This window comes from Oncorhynchus keta, chromosome 26 (assembly GCF_023373465.1).
Source record: "Oncorhynchus keta strain PuntledgeMale-10-30-2019 chromosome 26, Oket_V2, whole genome shotgun sequence".
Taxonomy (NCBI): domain Eukaryota; kingdom Metazoa; phylum Chordata; class Actinopteri; order Salmoniformes; family Salmonidae; genus Oncorhynchus; species Oncorhynchus keta.
In genome coordinates this window covers 28,472,146-28,495,600 of record NC_068446.1, presented here as the reverse complement: position 1 = coordinate 28,495,600, position 23,455 = coordinate 28,472,146, and the positions used below count along the sequence as shown (strand labels likewise).

General features: G+C 42.2%; 2 protein-coding genes across 4 annotated transcripts in view; one reads left to right on the top strand and one right to left on the bottom strand.

The window, feature by feature from the left end:
- The window catches only part of LOC118371582 (UBX domain-containing protein 6-like), a 12,553-nt gene extending 5,615 nt beyond the window's left edge, over nt 1–6,938 (top strand). Inside the window, exons 6-11 of the mRNA XM_035757097.2 lie at nt 715–790; nt 1,494–1,578; nt 1,728–1,947; nt 2,641–2,771; nt 4,091–4,239; nt 4,351–6,938. Of these exons, the coding sequence (XP_035612990.1) occupies nt 715–790; nt 1,494–1,578; nt 1,728–1,947; nt 2,641–2,771; nt 4,091–4,239; nt 4,351–4,476 (787 nt within the window). The 3' untranslated portion in view covers nt 4,477–6,938. The remainder of the gene's footprint in view (nt 1–714; nt 791–1,493; nt 1,579–1,727; nt 1,948–2,640; nt 2,772–4,090; nt 4,240–4,350) is intronic.
- On the bottom strand, nt 5,388–23,455 carry LOC118371581 (chromatin assembly factor 1 subunit A-like). Of its 3 annotated transcripts, none has more exons than XM_035757095.2 (17): nt 23,307–23,455; nt 23,059–23,151; nt 19,753–19,803; nt 18,627–19,228; nt 18,444–18,500; nt 18,070–18,314; nt 17,851–17,911; nt 17,658–17,729; nt 17,330–17,547; nt 14,566–14,737; nt 14,270–14,350; nt 13,476–13,580; nt 12,839–13,094; nt 9,577–9,715; nt 7,775–8,090; nt 7,592–7,673; nt 5,388–7,465 (listed from the first exon to the last, which is right to left on the bottom strand). In XM_035757095.2, coding segments are annotated over exons 2-17 (2,526 nt in total). In that variant the 5' UTR covers nt 23,126–23,151; nt 23,307–23,455; the 3' UTR covers nt 5,388–7,463. The 3 variants fall into 3 exon arrangements, with proteins under 3 accessions (XP_035612988.1, XP_035612989.1, XP_052336450.1); XM_035757096.2 differs by having other exon boundaries at nt 23,280–23,397; XM_052480490.1 differs by having other exon boundaries at nt 23,059–23,358.

Here is a 23,455-nt window from a genome sequence, read left to right as displayed (position 1 = left end):
TGTGTGCAGGAAAACGTTCTCCACACCATTACACCACCACCAGCCTATACCGTTGATATCAGGCAAGATGGGGCCACGGACTCATGCTACTTATGACAAATCCTGACTCTGCAATCAGCATGATGCAACAGGAACCGGGATCTGTCGGACCAGGCAACGTTTATACACTTCGCAATTGTCCAGTGTTGGTGATCGCGTACCCACTGGTGCCACTTCTTTTTGTTTTTAGCTGATAGGAGTTGAACTCAGTGTGGTTGTCTGCTGCAATAGCCCATCCATGACAAGGACTGACAAGTTGTGACCTAGATGTTGTTCTGCACACCACTGTTGTACTTTGCCGTTATTTTCCTGTTTGTGGCCCACCTGTTAGCTTGCACAATTATTTCCATGCTCCTTGACCTTTCATCAACAAGCTGTTTTCGCCCACAAGATTGCTGCTGACTGGATGTTTATTTCTTTTCTGCACCATTCTCTGATAACCCTAAGCACTGTATGTGAAAAGCCCTGGAGGCCATCCATTTGAGATACAGGATCTGGTGCGCATATCACGCTCAGTTTCTTTATACAGCAGGCCACGTGACTTACTGTCTGTGGGAGTGAACCATTTGTGTGAACTGGGTGGTGTACCGAACAAACTGGCCACTGAGTGTACATTGACAAGAATTCACACAGTGTCTTGACACCCCATTTTTTTTCCCCCCCCCATCTTGTCAGGTACATTGAAAACATCTGTAAGAACCCGGCAGAGGAGAAGTACAGGAAGATCAAACTCAGCAACAAGGTGTTCCAGGTATATTTGAGCAGTGGTGTAAAAATACTTTATAGAGTACTATTTACGTAGTTTTTTAAATCTGTACTTTACTATTTATATATTTTTTTACAACTTTTACATCACTACATTCCTAGAGAAAAGATTGAATTTTCTCCACACATTTTCCCTGTCAACCAAAAGTACTTGTTACATTTTGAATGCTTAGCTGGACAGGAAAATTGTCATTCACACACTTATCAAGAGAACACGTGGTCATCCCTACTGCCTCTGGTCTGTTGCACTCACTAAACACATGCATCTTTTGTAAATAAAGTCCAAGTGTAGGATTGTGCCCTTGGCTATTCGTAAGTTTGTTTTTTTTAAACAAGAAAATGGTGCCGTCTGCTTTGCTTTATAAGGAATTTTAAATTATTTATACTTTTATTTTTGATACTTAAGTACATTTTAGCAATTTCATTTACTTTTGATACTTAAGTGTATTTAAAACCAAATACTTTTAGACTTTTAGTCAAGTAGTATTTTACTGGGTGAATTTCAATTTTACTTTAATTTTCTATTAAGGTACAGTATCTATACTTTTACTCAAGTATGAGACTTGGGTACTTTTTCCCACCACTGTATTTGAGACATGTGGAGGGTAAAGTGAGACTCAATGTTTTCTGTCGATGTGGTCCATTCACTGGTCCCTTTCTCGCTGTCTGATCTCTCTCTCTCTCCATAGGAAAAGGTGAAGACTGTGGAGGGTAGTCGGGAGTTCTTGGAAGCTATGGGCTTTCAGAGCATCATGCTGGATGTGGAAGGACAAGGTAAACCCATTAAAATGCAGTCTATGCTTCCTATTGTCTGTGTGGCCTAGTATGCTTCTGCAGAGGCATACTGTACTATAGGGGGTACCAGGGGTAAGTGGTTGGATTGCATTTGGGGAATTGATTAGCTGATTGTCTTCCTTTCCCAGAGGAGAGTGAGGAGTTCCTGGTGCTGATGGAGCATGATCCAGAATCCCTGGAGGTGATGAAAGAGAGTAGGGACCGGCTGCAGAGGGGAGAACCAGTCAGAGCCCAGTTGGACCGCCAGCCCCAGGCCTTCAGACCCTCCCCCAACGCCATGCGCTTCGAACTTCCCCCAGAGTTCTACAACCTCACTGCAGAAGAGCTCAAGAGGGAGCAGCAGCAAAAGTATGGACTCATTCTTTAAAGTTGCAATATGTCACTTTGAGCAACCTGGCCAAATTCGCATAGAAATGTGTGCTATAGATCTGTCATTCCCATTGAAAGCAAGTCTAAGAAATGGTATGCCTGTTCTATGTGCGCTATTTCTTTGCTGTGGCAGGGGTTATGGAAGCTGTAGGTAGGCACGGTGATTTGAGCTATTCGATTAGCCAGCGCAGTATGCTCACTCGATTTAGCCACAGATCTCCCGGTCCGCCAGGTCGGCAAGTTTGTCTTTTCAGACTAATGGAATGGTTGAAAATGAGAACACTGCCAGCCCGGTGCACAAGGCTTGCAAATCAAGTGTACCTACCACCAACAGCGCAACATGAAGAAAAAAAGGAACGTAAAGCCTTTATCGTTGGCTTTTCTACAGAAATGTTTGGTGATTGACCACTCGGTCACGATCAACCAGTTGGTGACCACTGCTCTACACTATACTTGTTTAGTCACATAAACAGAAAGGATGAGAATATTAGCAACCAGGAAATGTTGGAGTGATTTTTGCATCTAAGAGATTAATTTATTGTATAAAATGATTACTGTATTAGTGTTAGTAGGGTTCACTTGGTTAGTGCACATGATGTGTATTCTTGTTGTTTTTTTTTTCCAGTTATGACTTGTGTTAAGGTGCATTCTTGGTGGTTGTGTGGTATTCAGGAACGAGGTGGTGGACAAGAACACTATGCTGCGTACCAAGGCCATGCGGGAGAGAGAGGAGCAGAGGGAGAGGAGGAAGTACAATTATACCCTGCTGAGAGTACGACTGCCTGATGGAAACATACTGCAGGGTCTGTATCTGCCAACAAACACCTACTTTAATGTGATAAGCAGATGTATAAACAAGATATGAGCAAAGAAGCTCGTTGACATGGATAGTCATTTGTATGTATATTTTGCAGTAGCCTCTCAATTTGATTGCAGTGTTGAAGTCTGTCTCAACTAAGTTGGAGTCATTAAAACTCGTTTTTCAACCACTTCACACATCTTGTTAACAAACTATAGTTTTGGCAATTCGGTTAGGACATCTACTTTGCATGACACAAGTAATTTTTCCAACAATTGTTTACAGACAGATTATATCACTTATAATTCAATATCACAATTCCAGTGGGTCAGAAGTTTACATACACTAAGTTGACTGTGCCTTTAAACAGCTTGGAAAATTCCAGAAAATTATGTCATGGCTTTAGAAGCTTCTGATAGGCTAATTGATATAATTTGAGTCAATTGGAGGTGTACCTGTGGAAGTATTTCAAGGCCTACCTTCAAAATCGAGCAAAGAGGCACTGACATAGGAAAATCAAAAGAAATCACAGAAAATAATTTGACCGCCACACGTCTGGTTCATTCTTGAGAGCAATTTCCAAACGCCAGAAGCTACCACGTTCATCTGTACAAACAATAGTACGCAAATATAAAAAGGAGGGAAAAGGGTGGAGGCTTGCAAGCCGAAGGACACCATCCCAACCGTGAAGCACGGGGGTGCTTTGCTGCAGGAGGGACTGGTGCACTTCACAAAATAGATGACATCATGAGGAACAAAAATTATGTGGATATATTGAAGCAATCAGTCAGGAAGTTAAAGCTTGGTCAAATGGGTCTTCCAAATGCACAATGACCCCAAGCATACTTCCAAAGTTGTCGTCAAAATAGCTTTGGAGTGGCCATCAAAGCCCTGACCTCAATCCCATAGAAAATGTGTGGGCAGAACTGAAAAAGCATGTGCCAGCAAGGAGGCCAACAAACCTGACTGTTACACCAGTTCTGTCAGGAGGAATGGGCCAAAATTCACCCAACTTATTGTGGAAGGCTACCCAAAACATTTGACCCAAGTTAAAAAATTTCTGACCCACTGGGAATGTGATGAAATAAATAAATCATTCTCTCTGCTGTTATGCTGACATTTCACATTCTTAAAATAAAGTGGTGATCTTAACTGACCTAAGACAGGGAATTTCTACTAGGTTTAAATGTCAAATTGTGAAACTGAAAGTTAACTTCCGACTTCAACTGTATCTTACATCTTCTTATAGTTGTATCCTCTTACCTTTTACTAAACTTGTATTGGCTGGCTAATGGCTCTCTTGTCACACATTATGCCCTTCAGGCACTTTCCTGGCCTGGGACAAGGTGTCTGTGCTCTTCCAGTTTGTGCGGGACTCCCTGGTAGATGGCTGGCAGCCCTTTGAGCTGGTGGCGCCTGGAGGACACAAACTCCAGGAGGACCAAGAGGTGGCCCTGAATGAATGTAGCCTGGTAAGCAGAGACACACAGTATTGTCACAAATGTAACTGTCAGGCAAAATAAACAATTCCATTTACTTTTGTACAAAGGGAAGGTTCTGACTAGTGTCTGTTTCTTTCGGAGGTCCCTGCGGTTCTGCTGACGTTTTCCTTGGATGCCGCAGTTCAAGCGGACATTGCAGCTGGCGGTGGAAAGAGCTCTGCACTCCTCAAGCCAGAGCTACTGGAGAATATTCAGACCCTTAGCTGAGCAGAAGCTGTGTTTGTCCCTGGGTCTCCTACCCCTCCCAGGTTGGAGATGACACCTTCATCCCCAAACTACATTTGAGGCTGTAGAAATGACTACTAATCCATTAAAGGACGGGGGGGGAAGAGACAGACGCCATTCAGTGTTATTTGTATTGTACCCTGAATGTAGGATGAGGACTGAAATGGCTCCCTTACACCTATGGTTAGGCAATCAGTCACCTTAACATGGTATGAGACTCCATTCTGCTCTGCTTTTACAACAAATATTCAGATACAGTTCTAGCTTTACATGTGAGTGGTGGACCACACTGCGTGTCTAGTGGTTAGGATTCAGTAGCTGTTTTTTGTGAGCCAGACCAGCTGTGGACTACAATGTATAATAGTTATTGGTTAAGGCATTTTATTTCAGATGGAGCCTGTAATATTAGTAGCACTTTAAGGTTGCAGCAGCAAACATGTCAAATTATACCTTCAAAAGTGAAGGTTACTGGACAAAGTTGATGTTAGAAGCTCCCTTTCATTGAATAGGAGGGCAAAAAGGTTGTCAAAGCATTTACTTGGCTAATTTCATTCGATTTCTCTAAAATTGTCAGCGGCGGGTTGTTTTGTACTGTATGTAATCAACACTGGAGACCAACAATGAGCTGAGGTTTGTCCCCAAGTCTTGAGCCAGTGCTGCCTGGGATGACAATCTACCTCTCCTCACAGCATCTGTGTAACCTGTGCACTGCACACAGGCAGCCATAACCCCTCCAATGTTTAAGTTCAGACATGAACAGCAACGATTAGCAAAGCTGGTCTCTGATCTAAATGTTTTCCTAGCCTTGTTTAGGAATCGCCATAAAGAAGGTAATGCTCTAAGTATCAAAGCATGTGTTTTATCTTTAGTCAGTATATGCACATAATAGCATGTTAACATTTAAATATTGCTTTATTTAAAGACAGTGAGATCTGAAAACTGGGACAGGAAAGCATTCTGAATGTCTCTGCCGTTTGCCTTTCATTGGCAAAGTTTTTAATAATGGCCGGCCATTACCTGTTCCACCTCTAAACCATTATTAAGAACACAAAAAGCACTGTTTAGCAGCCTGAAACAGCACCTGCCATATTGAAACCATACAGGGATGAGTGGTGGGATGTTGATAAAGGTATCCAGATAAGGAAGGGGAACAAGGCATATAAAAGTGCAGTACATTTAAACAATTCAACCAGGTCAAGTATTTTTTTTAACAAATGCATATACACACACACTCATTCCAGAGTTTTTGTTTCATCGTACTATGGAATCATGTAACCAAATGAAAATATTTAATATTCTTCAAAGAAGCCACCCTGTGCCTTGACAGCTTTACACATGCTTGGCATTCTCTCAACCAGCTTCATGAGGTAGTCACCTGGAATGCATTTCAATTAACAGGTGTGTGGAACTTCTTTCCTTAATGCGTTTGAGCCAATCAGTTGTGTTATGACAAGGTAGGGTGGTATACAGAAGATAGCCCTATTTGGTAAAATACTAAGTCCATATTATGCCAATAACAGCTCAAATAAGCAAAGATAAATGATAGTCCAGTCAATCTGGAAAATTTCAAGAACTATTAAAGTTTCTTCAAGTGCAGCTGCAAAAACCATCAAGCACTATGAATAAACTGGCTCTCATAAAACCACAGGAAGACCCAGAATTACCTCTGCTGCAGAGGACAAGTTCTTTGGAGTTACCAACCTCAGAAATGCTTCACACAGTTCAAGTAACAGACACATCTTAACATCAACTGTTGAGTTGCTGCAAAGAAATCACTACTAAAAAACACCAATAAGAAGACTTGCTTAGGCCAAGAAACACAAGCAGTGGAAATCTGTCATTTAGTCTGATCAGTCCAAATTTCAGATCCAACCAACATCTTTGAGACACAGAGTAGGTGAACGGATGATCGCCGCATGTGTGGTTCCCACCGTGAAGCATGGAGGAGGTGTGATGGTACTGACACTGTCTGTGATTTATTTAGAATTCAAGGCACACTTAACCAGCATGGTTACCACAGCATTCTGGAGCGATTCACCATCCCATCTGGTTTGCGCTTAGTGGGAATATCATTTGTTAATCAACAGGACAATGATCCATCACACCGCCAGGCTGTGTAAGGGCTATTTGACCAAAAAGCAGAGTGATGGAGTGCTGCATCAGACGACCTCATTCCACCCATCTCAATTTGGTTGAGTTGAACTGCAGTGTGAAGGAAAAGCAGCTAACAAGTGCTCAGTATATGTGAGAACTCCTTCAAGACTGTTGGAAAAGCACTCATGAAGCTAGTTGATTAAATGCCAAAAGTGTGCAAAGCTATTATCAAGGCAACGGGTGGCTACTTTGAAGAATCTCAAATAACATTTTGAATTGGTTTTCTACATGATTCCATGTGATATCCAAACTATAAAAATAGTAAAAATAAAGAAAAATCTTTGAATGAGTAGGTGTCTCAAAACTTTTGACTGGTACTGTATATAGGTATTAAAAGGAGGACACATGGGCCAGCACACGGCAACTACTAGAACGGCCACCCAATCTACCATAGTAGCAGAGTCTTGACTGTCTGAGCCACCTTCCACTCCTCACCAAGTAAAGACATGTCTGACACTCCAACTGAACCAAGTAATAAAATGGTTGAGCATTGGACTAAAATAAACCATGTCCTAATAAGTTTCTCAGTCAGACACTTTAATTTTTACATGCAGATGTCTGGTACTTAGAGGAGCAGAGTGGGAAGTAATACTGTGTGGGTGGCATGTGTGCCACTACAGAATGTTATCTTGATTGAAGACCTGATTCTATTTGACACTGGGTACACACCCCAGAGTCAGGGGGCAGTTCTTAGGTGGTGGCCGGGGTGGGAATGGGCCGGAGCAGGGGGAGATCAGTCGTATCAGAGGGGGGGGGGTCACCTCAATTTTTTCTGTGTGCTCATTCTCTGTGGGGGAGGTATCCTTTCAGGAAGATCCTGCAGGGGAAGACATATTTAGTGTCACTGACAATACCTCCCTTCTTACTTATATCTAGGGAAACCAAATACAACGTGTCTTTCAGTGCCAAACAATCTGTCAGGAAAGTTATTTTGAGGTCTCACATTTCTGTGTACGGATTATGACGCAGTCTGTTTCATCCTCATCCTCCTCTGTGTCTGCCTGGAACCCATCCATCTCATGAGCCTGGAACAAAGGAGTGCTCATGAAAATCTGATACACAGTCGTCTTAGCAATAGGATCTGAGCAAAAGGACTTCATATGCATAGTTTATCAGACTGTCATACCTGCTCAGGGTCGGCAGCCTTCTTCATGAACTTGGTGATGGACATGCTGCCGGCACTCTTCCTTTTGTTGGAGGAGGAGGGTGTGGTGGAGGTCTGTGGGGTGGTTGGGGAGTTGCCCTGTGAGCCTGTGGCCGCCGAGGCTTCTTCACGGGACACATGGGCACCAGAGGTGAGGTAGTTCCACTGGCCGGGCACAGGGAGAGCCTCCTGGCTGAAGCGAGCCAGGACCTCTGTGTGTATGTACCAGCAGCAGCGTCTGTAGGCCGAGCGCTTCTCATACATGGCATTTCCCTTGATAAGGCGCTTCAGACGGATCCTAGGGCAAAAGAAGACCATCTCAGTTAAGGATTTTTTTTTAGCTTTTATATAGCATTTGCACTTGCAATAAGGCCCGCGGGGGTGTGGTACAGTGCATTCGGAAAGTATTCAGACCCCTTGACCTTTTCGACTTTGTTACGTTACAGCCTTATTTTAAAATGGATTAAATTGTCCGCCCCCCCCAATCTACACACAATACCCCATAATGACAAATCAAAAACAGGCTAAGAATGTTTGCAAATTTAAATTTATAAAACCCCCAGAAAGATCACATTTACATAAGTATTTAGACCCTTTACACAGTACTTTGTTGAAGCACCTTTGGCAGCAATAAAAGCCTTTAGTCATCTTGGGTCTTTGGAGAGTTTCTCCCATTCTTCTCTGCAGATCCTCTCAAGCTCTGTCAGGTTGGATGGGGAGCGTCACTGCACAGCTATTTTCAGGTCTCTCCAGCGATGTTTGATCGGGCTCATTTCCGGGCTCTGGCTGAGCCACTCAAGGACATTCAGATACTTGGGTTCTCGGTCACCTCCCTAACCCAAGCCCCCCCCCCCCCATTGCTCAGTTTGGCAGGGTGGCCAATCTTGGTGGTTCCAAACTTCTTCCATTTAAGAGTGATGGAGGCCACCCCATCTTGGGGACCATGTTCTTGGGGACCTTCAATGCTGCAGACATTTTTTGGTACCATTCCCCAGATCTGTGCCTCGATAAAATCCTGTCTCAGAGCTCTACAGACAATTCCTTCAACCTCATGTTTTGGGTTTTGCTCTGACATGCACTGTCAACTGTGGGAGCTTACATAGACAGGTGTGTGCCTTTCCAAATCATGTCCAATCAATTAAATTTACCAGGTGGACTACAACCGTTGTAGAAACATCTCAAAGATGATCAATGGAAACAGGATGCACCCGAGCTCAATTTCAAGTCTCATAGCAAAGGGTCTAAATACTTACGTAAATAAGTATATACATTTGTCAAATATTACAAAAACTTGTTTTCGCTTTGTAATTGTGAGTTATTGTGTGTAGATTGATGAGAAGGTTTTTATTTAATACATTTTAGAGTGAGGCTGTAACATCAAGGGGTCTCAATACTTTCACAATGCACTGTATATGGCCATATACCACAGCTAAGGGCTAATCTTAAGCACAACGCAACGCGGAGTGCCTGGATACAGCCCTTAGCCGTGGTAAATTTGCCATATATCACAAACCCCAGAGGTGCCTTATTGCTATTATAAACTGGTTACCAACATAATTAAATAAGTAAAAAGAAATGTTGTCATACCCATGGAATACGGTCTGATATTTACATTTACATTTAAGTCATTTAGCAGACGCTCTTATCCAGAGCGACTTACAAATTGCCAAATCAGCATTCAGGGCTTGAACCACCCAGTTTATAATATGAGTTTAATAGTGACCATATATGATTTACTCATTATGTAAACTAGCTAATGTTTAGTAAATCAGGTTTAAAGTTACCTGGTGGGAATGTCTCCCGAGTTCTGGGGGCTGGAAATAGTAGAGGTCAATTTCTGGCGACAAAACTCCTGGAACTCTGTGATGATCACCTTATTGCTGTTCACATTTCCATGGAGCAGTGGCAGCAACTGGGACAGCACTGAAGATATGGTAGGGGAAATGGGAAGGTGTTTGAAAACACATTCTACATCTAGGCCTATTCATACAAAGTTTGGCCAAAATGCTGCATCCAATATGATCATATACTCCCGCAGGCTGCTACAGAGCAACTCAGGTCAGCCATAAAGACCTGCTGTTCACTGTTCACGATTACTTGTTGTCACAGTAAATACTGAGTGACTCAGACGCAGCATATAAAGCTTGTCTGAAAACGATACAGATCTTTGATTGTCTCTAGTTTAGACTAGAGTCTAGTCTCCCTTGCAGTCTGGACAGCAATCAATGACTGAAGCAAGCACAAGGTGAATTACAGGGGAGCCACAGGGCTTAGCTCCCCCGAATGAGACATGAGCTCTCCAAAAGTTAAAAGTCCAACTTTGGGGGACTTAAAACAAAGATAGAGTAGTACTGACGCATTGTCAATTTACTCTTTTGAAGTTGATGTGCTTATCTGAAGCCTTTGTGTTCATGTGTATAAAATTGCGTCGGGTGATTTTATTGTGCCGGTACAGAGTCAATGTGTGGGGGCACTGGCCAGTTGAGGTAGCATGTACATGTAGGTAGAGTTATCAAAGTGACCATGTATAGATGACAACAGAGAGTGGCAGTGGTGTGCAGAGGTGAGGGGGGGGCAATGCAAATAGTATAGTCTGGGTAGCCATTTGATTAGAGGTTCAGGAGTCTTATGGCTTGGGGGTAGAAGCTGTTTAGAAGCCTCTTGGACCTAGACTTGGCACTTCGGTACCGGTAGCAGAGAGAACAGTCTATGACTAGGGTGGCTGGAGTCTGACAATTTTAAGGGCTTTCTGCCTTCCTCTGACACCGCCTGGTATTTCAGCCCCTTTTCAGGTTTACCGACCCATTTACAACGAAAAAAATGTACATTTGTACCGTATTTCAGACTTCACATTAATTTTATCAGAATTGACATTCATTGCATTCTAATGAGTCTTTTTTGCAGTCATTATGATAACATCTGGTGAGGTTAAACACTACAACTGTTAAAAGATCTGATATTCTGCACAATGCAACTGAAAAAAGACAAGACGTAAGCCTGTGTCATATCGTCAACCAATCACCAATTTGGTTCAATTCTGCACGGCACAATTCCAGCTAAATTTTGTCTGAGAGCACAGTCAATTGTTTACAACAGAGAGCTACAAATTTAAGTAAATAGACTAAATATTAGAAAAATATATACAGTAATTTAGCAAACCTGTGTAGCTCTCCATGCTCATGTTTTAGGCTCAAGTAATTGCATACAGACAGAGCTCATAATCATTAAGCACATTTTCTGCTACTTCACTCAATCCAGTTTTACATTTTCCTGATGACAAACAGGTACCGTAATTTCCGGACTATAAGCCGCTACTTTATTCCCACACTTTGAACCTTGCGGTTTATACAATGACGCGGCTAATTTACGAATTTTTCCCGCTTTCACAAGATTCATGCCGCCAAAAAACTGAGCACCGTCACATAATGTGACATAAATCGAGCGCGCTCAAACTTCCCATCATTCTGTTTACGGTAGTAATTTTGTCACCCTCATCATGGCAAAGACAGAGAAATGCATATGATGCAGCTTTCAAGTTGAAGGCGATCGATCTGGCTGTTGGAAAAGGAAATAGAGCTGCTGCATGGGAGCTTGGCCTTAATGAGTCGATTATAAGACTTTGTAAACAGCAGCGTGAGGAACTGACTCAGTGCAAAATGACAACAAACCTTTCAGAGGGAAGAAAAGCAGATGGCCCAAAGTATTTGCAGCCACTCGACATCAGTGTAAATCGTGCATTTAAGGTGGCGCTCCGTGTTCAGTGGGAGGCTTGGATGACAAGTGGGGAGAAATCTTTCACTAAAACGGGCCGCATGCGAAGAGCAACTTATGGTCAAGTCTGCCAGTGGGTCCTGACAGTGTGGATGGAGCATTGTCAAAAAATCCACTATCATCAACGGGTTTCGAAAGGCTGGACTGCTGCGTGTTGAAGGGGCAGCATGAGCTCAGCGGGGTATTTGCCTCCGGATGAAAGTGACGAGAGCGACAATGAAAACGATCCAACATCGGATGAAGCAATTCTGAGGCTATTCAACTCCGACACCGAAGGAGATGACTTAAGTGGTTTCAGTGCACAGGAGGAAGAAGATCGTGACCAATGACTTTACTGGTAGGCTACTGTTTAATTTTTGTTACAAGCCGTGTTTCGTTAAAGCCTATTTATTTTTGTTACAAGCCTTGTTTCGTTTAAAGGCTGTGTAAAGTTCATTTGTTTCAATGTACCGGTAGGCGCCTGCGGCTTATAGACATTTGCGGCTTATTGATGTACAAAATAAATATTTTTTAATAATTCAGTGGGTGCAGTTTATATTCGGGTGCGCTTAATAGTCCAGCAATTACGGTATGTTTTCTTGGCGAAACATAACTCGATTTTTATAAAAACAACCACATTGGCATATGTGGTCTCTCTTTTCTTCAACTCCACACATGAGGCAAATAGTTGGTGTTTGATTTAGCTCGCTCTCGATGCGGCATGAGTGCAGATAAATCGCATGTTGGTCTTGGGTGTTAAGTCCATCTCCACAATCAAAACACAGATTTTTGTGTAAATATAAGTGCATGCTTGCTAAAGTCAGTAAAGGCACAGGTCATTACAGTTTGGCCACTCAGAGCTACTCTGAAAAATCAGACAATAGTGACACTATTCAAACAACACATGGCTCAACCAAATTACTCATTTACATTATTCTGTAAGAACTCAGATAAGCATCAAAGACAAACACAGTCACAGGTTTTCCATCCAAACCATGAACTACATTTCATCCCGCTTCAGTCAGTCAAGGACTCAGATGATCACTACCACTTAACGGTGGCAAGGCTGAGGTCGAAAGGGACATGAATATTGGAGAGAGCCTAGTGTTTAAGGGTGTTGGACCAGTAACCTAAAGTTTGCTGGTTCGAATCCCTGTGCCAACTACGCAAAAACAATCTACCAATGTGCCCTTGAGCAAGGCACTTAAACCTAAATGCTCCTGTCTCTCGAAATGACAACACACACAATGAACTCTGTATATCTGCATGTTCCCCCAGACATAAGAATGTACTCACGCTGCTCATCTTCTTGTAGTTTCTGTTGTAGTTTCTGTGCGTAGTCCTCTGGGGTGGTGGGCTCCGGCTTTGGCAGGGGTTCTACCAGGCACACAGCGAATTGCTGGAATAGCTCCAGAGGAGGACCCTCTCCCTCCCATACACAGCCTCTCACCACCGCCTCCAGCACCTTCACCTTCTTCTTGGCCATCAGCTCGTCCCACTCCCGGGCTTTCAGCTTCTGACGAACCTTCTGCTTCTCTGGGTCGCCACCCTCCTGGAATCACGTCACAGAGATAGGAGCAATTAAGGTGAGTGCTCAACATACACTGTTCAACTGACGACCGCAGTCAGCCTGCAGCACCTGACCCAAGGAGTCACTAGAGTGCGATGAACCAAGCCCCACCAAACCCTCCCCGACACTGGGCCAATTGTGCGCAACCCTAAGGGACTTCTGATCACGGCTGGTTGTGACACAGTCCGGGATCGAACCCAAGTCTATAATGACACCTTAGACCGCTGCGCCACTCGGGAGGCCCACTGTAAAGCACTAAGTACTTACATTATATCCATTATTAGTCATACCAGACCACCGGAAAAGAACAGTAAAGAAAATGAATGAGGCATGCATACGGATTGTAGGGGCAATTTAACCTACCTCTTCCTCCTCCAATGCCCCCTCGCCATCTGATAGGTAACCATGGGGTACAAAGAAACCATTCTCATCGTCATCGTCATTTTCACCTCCCTCATCATTATCCTCCTGCAAAAACAAGAGTCTGTTTAGTCAGGGATAGGCAACATTGATTGGGGTGGGGGCAGTGGGTCTGCGTACCCACAAACATCCCCCCAACCTTGTGAGCAAAATCTTTTAACGGCCCACCTAATTGACAGCCAAGATATTTTTTTTTCTAGGTTTATCATCTCCTGAAATTCTACACATTTTGCCATGGGGTGGAAAAAAAGACTGCAATTTTATAACTAATTTCATGCAATTCTACTCATTTTGCAATGGGGCGGACAGACAAATTAGCAGTTTTACAGCCAATTGCCTGCAATTCTACATATTGTGCCATAGAGTGGAGGCAATTGTTAGCATTTTTTTTTTTTTACATGATAACTGATGATCAATGGACCCCACCCCAGTTGGTAATTCAACCATACACATTTAGATAGCTAACTTAACAATACATGTAAAAAAAATGCTGACATGGGCTAATTAAGTGACTGCTGACTCAAACAAATTTCAAAATTGCACAATGTGTATTCAAACTCTTAACAGTTAGTTGAGACCGACAGAGTCCGCCCCCCCCCTCAAAAAAAGTTGCCTCCCCCTTTAGATCCTCACAACCAGCAGTAACGATTCAGCTACAACAATAAGCAAATATTGATATCAAACAGAACAGCAGAGCATCAAAAGCTGTGACAGAAGAGTATTGACGAGAGACCTACCCCTTCACTATGTGACAGGGACTCTCCTGGCTCCTCCTCCTCCCACTCCTCATCACTGTCTACTTCATAATCCAACAGGACCTAGTGAGAACACACAAACTTTAGTCATACATAGAAACCCGTCAAACATGGAAGTCACAGTGCAACGGATATCACCCCCAGAACACATTCTTCACTCATGGCACCACTTGACAAATAGGATATGGCAGGGTTAGTGAGAGCAATATGTCAGAAACTAAGATGTAAAGAAGTGAAAGGCTTCAAGGATCATGGTCAGAGAATGAGGGAAGTCTTACCTTGTCCTGTCTGAGAGGGTAACGTGGGGAGATGTGGGGGCTCTTTTTACTCCACGTGCCCCAGTAGGCAGGCCGGTAGTTCTCACGGAACTGAAGGAGCTTCATGCGGCCGTAGCGCTGCCGGTCAGGCACACCGTCCGGTTTAGGCCCCTTAACTATCACCATACACTCCCTATGCAGAGAACAGAGAGGGGCCAAATACTATAGGAGTGTACATACACTGAACAAAAATATAAAATCGCAACGATTTTAAAGACTATACGGAATAAGTCCATTTAAGGAAATCAGTCAATTGGAAAATTCATTAGGCCATAATCTATGAATTTCACATTACCGACAATACAGATATGAATCTGTTGGTCACATCCTTTAAAAAGGTAGGGGCGTGGATCAGAGAACCTGTCAGCATCTGGTGTAACCATTATTTCCCTCATGCAGCGCAACACATCTCCTTTGCATAAAGTTGATCAGACTGATAGTGGCCTGTGAAATGTTGCCCCATTCCTCTTCAATGGCTGTGCAAAGTTGCTGAATATTGTCGGGAACTGGAACACGCTGTCGTACATGTCGATCCAGAGCATCCCAAACATACTCAATGGGTGACACGTCTGGTGAGTATGCAGGCCATGGAAGAACTGGGCCATTTTCAGCTTCCAGGAATTGTGTACAGATCCTTGCGACATGGGGCCGTGCATTACCATGTTGAAAAACGAGGTGATGGCAGCGGATGAATGGCACGACAATGGACCTCAGGATCTAGTCACGGTATCTGTGCATTCAAATTGCCATCAATAAAATGCAATTGTGTTTGTTGTCCGTAGCCAATGCCTTCCCATACCATATAACCGCATCATGGTGCATTCTGTTCACAACGTTGACATCAGCAAACCCCTCACCCACACGACGCCGTACACGCTGCCTGTCATCTGCCCTGTACGATTGAAACCGGGATTAATCCGTGAAGAGCACACTTCTCCAGTGTCACAGTGGCCATTGAAGGTGAACATGTGTCCACTGAAGTCGGTTACGACGCTAAACTGCAGTCAGGTCAAGACCCTGGTGCTCGCAGATGAGCATCCCTGAGACAGTTTATGCAGAAATTCCTTGGATGTGCAAATCCACAGTTTCATCAGCTGTCCGGGTGGCTGGTCTGAAGATCCCACAGGTGACTCGCCCAAAACATTGGTGGCATTGTATTGTGTGACAAAACTGCACCCTTTAGAGTAGAGGTCGACAGATTAATTAGGGCCGATTTTTGGACACCAATTTGCAGTTTCTTTTTTTTTTTTTACACCTTTATTTAACTTGGCAAGTCAGTTAAGAACACATTCTTAGTTTCAATGACGGCCTAGAAACAGTGGGTTAACTGCCTTGTTCAGGGACAGAACGACAGATGTTTACCTTGTCAGCTCAGGGATTCGTTTTTGCAACCTTCCGGTTACTAGTCCAACTCTCTAACCACCTGCCTTACATTGCACTCCACAGGGAGCCTGTGTGGCAGGCTGACTACCTGTTACGTGAGGGCAACAAGCTAAATGACTTAAATGTAAATGTAAGAAGCCAAGTTAAGTTGCTAGCTAGCATTAAACTTATCTTAACATAATCACAAGTTAAACTAGTAATATCATCAACCATGTGTAGTTATCTAGCGTGTCCTGCGTTGCATATAATCGATGCGGTGCCTGTTAATTTCTCATTGAATCACAGCCTACTTCGACAAACGGGTGATGATTTAACAAGCGCATTTGACCTAACCATAAACATCAATGCCTAGCCAGTCTCCAGATCTCAACCCCATAGAAAATCTTTGGAGGGAGTTAAAAGTCTGCGTTGCCCAGCAACAGCCCCAAAACATCACTGCTCTAGAGGAGATCTGCATGGAGGAATGGGCCAAAATACCAGCAGTGTGTGAAAACCTTGTGAAGACTTACAGAAAACGTTTGACCTCTGTCATTGCCAACAAAGGGTACATAACAAAGTATTGAGATAAACTTTTTTTAATTGACCAAATACTTAATCTCCCACCATAATTAGCAAATAAATTCATAAAAAAATCTACAGTGATTTTCTGGATTTTCCCCCCTCATTTTGTCTGTCATAGTGTACCTATGATGAAAATTACAGGACTCTCATATTTTTAAGTGGGAGAACTTGCACAATTGGTGGCTGACTAAATACTTTTTTTGCCCCACTTTATGAGGCTAAATTGAGTTTAGTAATGTATTATATTAAGTTAAAATAAGTGTTCATTCAGTATTGTTGCAATTGTCATTATTACACATACACGTTTTTATTTTAATTTAATTTATTTTTTAAATCGGCATCGGCCTTATTTGGTCCTCCAATAACCGGTATCGGCTTTGAAAAATCATAATCGGCCGACCGCGTATTGTCCCCAGCACAAGGCGCACCTGTGTAATGATCATGCTGTTTAATCAGCTTGTTGATATGCCTCACCCTTCATGTGGATGGATTATTTGATCTTGCTCAAACAGGGAGGTAAACACATTTGTGCACAAAATGAGAGAAATAAGGTTTTTGTGCATATATAACATTTCTGGGATATTTTTTTCAGCTCGTGAAACCAACACTTTACATGTTGCCTTTGTGTATTTTTTTTCAATGTAGAAACAGCCTCTTTACTGTAGGAAATCACAGATTCCTTGTCGTTTCACAAAATGTCAAGAGTTCAGCAATTCAAAGCACCCATTGTTGCCATCATGGCCACGCAACAATTGTGATTTTTAGGGTCTGATGGTCTCACCTCATAGAGTCTGTGCTTCTGGGCTTGGTTGGGCCTGATCTGCGGGGCTCATTTCTGGTCCAGTCCCTCAGGCCGTGCAGGCTTCCATCAGGCTTAGCCAGGTACCGGTCCAGTTCATCCAGGACTGCCTCCTCACACTGGACCCGTGTCAGCGGCGCCAGACCCATGTGCTCCTTTATCTCAAATGGAGCAAACTTTCCACAGGCAGACACAAGGGTCTGAGGTGGGGTATGGACAGAAGGAAGGAAAGTTACAGATTAAATTAACATGCCACTATTTTATGATTAAGATTTTGTTTTCTTTTTCAATCCAGTCAGAGTTATCTTACCTTTGTGGCCTGCTGAGGAGTCTTCGGTTTCTGTAGGAATCTTGTTATCTCTGCTTTCTCTGCTTTGAGCCTCTGAATAGAACATTTTCAGATGTATTATCAGGTCGGTTACAATGACATGGCAATTGTCAACCGTCAAATGTCACACATTACACTCCAGTTTAAAAAATAGAAACATCCCTTATCAACTCACATCCTTCTCTTCTTTCAACCGTTTCTCCTCCTCTTTCTTTCTCTTGCCTTCAAGTTTTGCCCTGGGGAAATTATATCACGTTTAATTCAATTGCAAGGCTTACATTTGCTTTAATAAAAAAAAAACATTCAATCAAATGTTTCCAGTCAAGTCTATATAAAAGTAACAAGACATTTCAGATCTGTAGCTCTAGGTGGTTTTCGATCAAGCAACACTCACTCTTGCTTTGATTTGCGATGCTCCTCTTTCGCTCTTAATTTCTCTGCTTTTTCCTTTTCCTCTTTTTCTTTTCTCTCTCTTTTTTCACACTCTTCTTTCTCCCTTTTCTCCTTTCTTTCCCTTTCTCTCTCCTCTTTCAGTTTGCGAGCCTCCTCTTTTTTCTTCTCTTTAACCGCTTTAGCCTCCTCCCACTGCCGCTCTCTCTCTTGGCGCTGGTGTAGCCTTTCTGCTTGCTCCTGCAAACTCTATGAAGAGAGAAAATAAACTCAGCTTCAGATAAGTATTTTGATGTAGATATTTAAATAGTAATTGGGATGCAAAATTATGCCACTTAGCAGTGAAATACAGAAGTAATCTATCACAGCTCATTATACCTTTATAGAGAGTCTTTTCACTGTTTTCTGCTCTATTTTAGGGGTGGAATGTGGCTCCTGGAAAGAGAGAAGGTAACATAGATCCCGTATTAATTTAAAAGCTTTCTGCTGTGTACATTTACACAAAGATCCCTGATGAGACATTGAATGATTATTGAATCTGATTTGCGAGTCGGTACTCACCGTGACAGTACGATTGTTCTCTGGGGAGCTCTCAGCCGCTGACAGAGAGCTGGTGGATGAAGGAGACAGCATGGACCCATTCCCATGACTGGACATATCAGGGTTGACAAACTCTTCCTCTATGTCAGATCCCTGTGTTGTATCTAGCTGTGAGATTGATGCAGTGTCCTCCCCTTCCTGCTCCTCCTCCCCATCCCGTTCATCCCCCACCTTGCAGTCTAATTGCCCTGTTTTGGCAGTGTGGTCTGTTTTGGTGGCCGTTACAGCACTCAGGGTTTTGCTTTGGTGGTTGTTTTTTGTGGAAGGACACAAGGCAGAAATGGGTGTTGCAGGTTGCTGTTTTAGAGGGTAAGTTGAATTGAAGTCCTCAGTGAGAACAACTATTATTTTGGCAGGGGAAGTTTGGCTGCTGTGACTCATGAATCCATCCAGGGGTCCGCGGCCGTTAACCAATGCTGGTCCGTGATGCATGGGTAGCGGGGAAATTTCAGATTCATTCTCCCCATCTGAGAGCCCAGGCTCTGGGCAGGGAAGGGCACGAGTTCTTTTGGGTTCACTGGTCTCTTTGGGCTCTGGGTTCAGACGCTTAAATGGAAGGCGGGCTGAGGAGAAAATACCATTTATTATCACAGATTTTCAAGTTGGACTAAGTCCAATTTATCTTTAAAAGTATTTGGGAAAACAATGAAAGCAAAGACACTAAATTAAATAATTGTATTAATTGTAATATAATTTACTAAATTAGAATCTCTGAATATATATTTTTTAATAGTTTGATAGCATTATGTTATTATGTATCATTCTCCTTTGGCAAAATAAAAGCATCTAATTGTAAAATTTACCAGGTTAGTCTCATTGAGATTAAAAATCTATTATACAAGAGAGACCTGGCCAAAATAGCAGCACACAACATTTCAGCCACAATTACAACTTAAAACACAAAGTACTACAGTTTAAAAACATACATTTCCAAGATTTGGCATCACCTTTGACCTTTTTAAACATGTTGGCTGGAGTTTTACTAGTATCTATTGCCAGGTAAAGGGAAGTTGTGACATCGGTCGAGCAGAAATCTGGCAAATAGTATATGGAGGTAATATGCATTCAAAACACGAGGTTCACTTACCCTGAACAAGCTTCTTATTGGCATTGCTGGGTTTGACTTTGCCATCCATACCTGTAACCAAAACAATGTGAGGGAGATAAGATGACAACAATCCCACAAGCAATCCTTCAGTCCTCAAACAGACTGTTTTTCAATACAGAAATATTTCCAGTTGCAAACAAGTTGCGTCACTTGAATTGCTGCACAACTCTGTCACTGGAACAAAGAATTATGTGCAGTACCTTCATATGTTCAAACCACACAAACAGTCATAACACTGTATGACTTAAACACTAACTGCTTCATCCCCCCCACTCAATTGTATTCATGCTATAGGCTAGTCCTTAGTTTGCTCATATGGTTAGTTTAACAAATGCATCCAGGTTATTTAAGGAATTAAATAATAAATACATGTCAGTCAATTAGGAAACGGCTAAGTTAGACTTAGCACTTACTTATCAAGTAAATGGACTACCACTTCAATTCAAGTATAATGTTAAATCAAATGTGACTCGTTTCAGGAAACTAGGCATATCATCGCAAGTCACGACTTCACAGGAAAGGCATTTGAACATTTATTGATTTTATTATTATCAAAATGTGTTTTTTGGCAGAAATGCCTTCTGGAAGATTTGAACTTTCATGTGCCTTAATAACAAACCTGTATGCCATCTGTAAATGCAAATAAAGTTGTTAAAGTACGGGCCTAGTTGGTTTAGCCACATAAAAAGACAGCAACCTTCTCGCTAGCCATGATCGGCTGAGATAATGAATGGCCCGACATTCCGAGAGAGTTTAGGATTGGTCTGCCGTGTAGCATCTTCTGTCTATAAAATGAGCTGCTCGTTATGTGTAGATAATCCTTTCTACTGCAGTTTTTTTTTCAAAAGATATAACATTAGCGATGGAGAACAGCAAATGGGCTGCTAATGCTCTCAACAACATTGCTGCCCTGAATTTATCAGGCGCTATCGACAAAGGGCAGAGGGAAAAAGTTGTGATGGGACTACTTTCAGGAGGACGATCGTACCATGCTGACTCTCTGACTGAAAATGAATCAGACGATGAGGAAATCCCTGATTTAGGTAAAAAACATTTTCATCAAAGACATTGTAGTCTTCTGATGACAGTGATGGAGAAGAAAAAGTTGAAAGAGTTTTGAAATCAGTGAAATGTTTGGTAGAATCAGAGAATGATAAAGAGATTAATATAATTCTGCCATTTGTTTGCAAATGCAGAGGGAGTCGTTATTAAGAGAACACAGAAGGCTGTTGTATAAAACACCCATCTTTGGATTACATCTTCAAACTAAGGGCAACCATGGCATCTGTAACAGAGGGAGAAATATCAGATGATTCTTATGGCATTGCAGTGTGAACCAGAGTGACTTGATAACGGGCCAAGCAAGCAAGCTGTACAAACAAAAACGGAAACGACACAGGACGTCTTACTTAATGAAAGGGGTTGCAGTCTGCCGTGAAGCATTCATCGATATGTACTGGTAAGAGTCTAGCTACAGTTTCAGATACTATACGTTTCAAATTTTGTCAGAAAGTTAAAGCTTACTGTTAGCTGGCTAGCTGAAGTTAGGTGGCTGGCTTGCTAGCTAGCAAACATTAGCGTTAAGTGTATGATCTGTGTAGTAATATTATCTCAGAAAGCAATTTGCCTTGCTAGTTATAGCCTAATGTTAGTGTCATCAGCACTATATGCAGTGCCTCTATGGACATTCACATGACTCTCCTAACACACACGCCATACATTGCTGCTACTATCTATTTTTTTTATCCTGCTGCTCAGCCACTTTACCCCTGATTATATACATATAACTACCTCATCTTTCACCAGTATCACTGATAATGTTATTGATGTTTTTGTGCATACGGTATATTATTTTGTTCTTTCTCTACTGGCATTGACCCTTTTTTCCCCTCCTTTATATTGACACTATCTTTTTTTGATATTGCTACAATGCAAGTAACCATTACACTGTGCTGTTTACACCTTCTGTAGAGACCCATCCACTTAACAAGATGTGTTTGGGGGTTATAGCACTTCTTTCACATAACCCAAACTAAAGAGCTCTCCAGTAGGTTTACCAAAACATTTAAGTAACGTTTTCTCAAAAGGTGGGGTTTATCAACTTTCAAAGCATAATTACTTTCCCATTGTTTCTCATATGCAGTGTATGATATACAATTGTGTAGCTCTTAGTCTCTACTTTTATCCAATGTAAAAAACACAATTTCATTTTGCTACATAATACCGAATCAATTCGGTGGATCACAAATAAAAAAAACCTAGGAGAGGATGGCACAAGTCATCTGGCTAAGTAAAGCGAGGTGTTTGCTTTTCTCTCCCGCCATTCGGTGAATATAAGCCAAGTGTAAAAACCCGGCTGTGGCTACACTCACAGCTCTAACGGTGGTGAGAACAGGGTTAGCCTCAAAGTAAATTAAACAAATTCCGTTTGTTAAAGTAACCCAAACAAGCTTATTGTTGGCATTGCTAGGTTTGATTGCCACCCATACCTGTAACCAAAACAAAGTGAGTGAGATAAGATGACAATCCCACAACCATCCCCCCTCATCACTCATAGCTAACGTTAGATGGACTTTGTTTTACAATGCACTTTTACTTTATGAGTAAATGCAGCAGTACAATGCCCATTAAATGAACCATTGTCAATGGTTCTAGCTGTCGAGCGGGCAGTGTTGTAACTCAATGTCTAATCGAAATTATAGTTTCCGACTAACGTTAACTGTTATCAACAAGCTGGTGAGCAAAACCACCAATAAATACACTGTTCAATCATTTCGGTGCACATTAGCTTGCTAGCTAACGTTAGTTAGCTGAAGGCCATGGGCAAGCAGCAGGCTACAAGGTTGACACCAACTGGCTGATGAATAGTTAACTATAAAGAATAACGTTAGCTAACTAAGTTACAGTAAAGTTAGATTAATTTCAGATCGATCATATAGTTAGCTATACAAGCTAGGTGAACTTCAAGCGTACATAAACCCACATTTTACACTTCACTACATACTTGGAAATGTTGTGAGGGGTTGGCTAATAAAAACGTTAATTCGCTAACGTTAGCTATATACTATAACAGTTAACGTTAGTGTACTGTACAGTAACTAACTTAGTAGTTAACCTTACTGTCGTGTTAACTAACGTTAGCTAGTTATAGTAGCTAGATAACGTATTAAGGCAGAAGTTTGTGTTGACTATGTGGCCATAGGCAAACAAAGATAAATCATAATTTAAAAGTATAACTAAATTCCAAAAACATTTGAAACGTTAAAATATAAATATCATCGCTACCTCTCCTCCGTGGAGTGGATGCTAAATGCCCGTCCACGGATGGATCTTCCGCCGCCAGCATCACCATCCGAAACTTCCCTCACTTTTGATATCCTTGTGCGGAAAACAGTGGCAATATAACAAAACCATATGATGTCGCAATATTGACAGATCTTCCAGAGTAACACTGTTATTCTGCAAAATATAATATACAATTGACTGAGTTAAGACTAAGTAGCTACATGTTACTCTTTCCGCATCTCACACACCGTCCCTTTGGAACTCTTTGCTGCCTCCCGCTTGTCATCAGTCAGATTCGGCGGGAGTATGTCGCTCTCCTCAGAATACTTTGCTGATTGGCCAGAACTCTTCTTCGTCGGTGGGGTTTCACGGAGATTTGGATCCAATATTTCTGGAG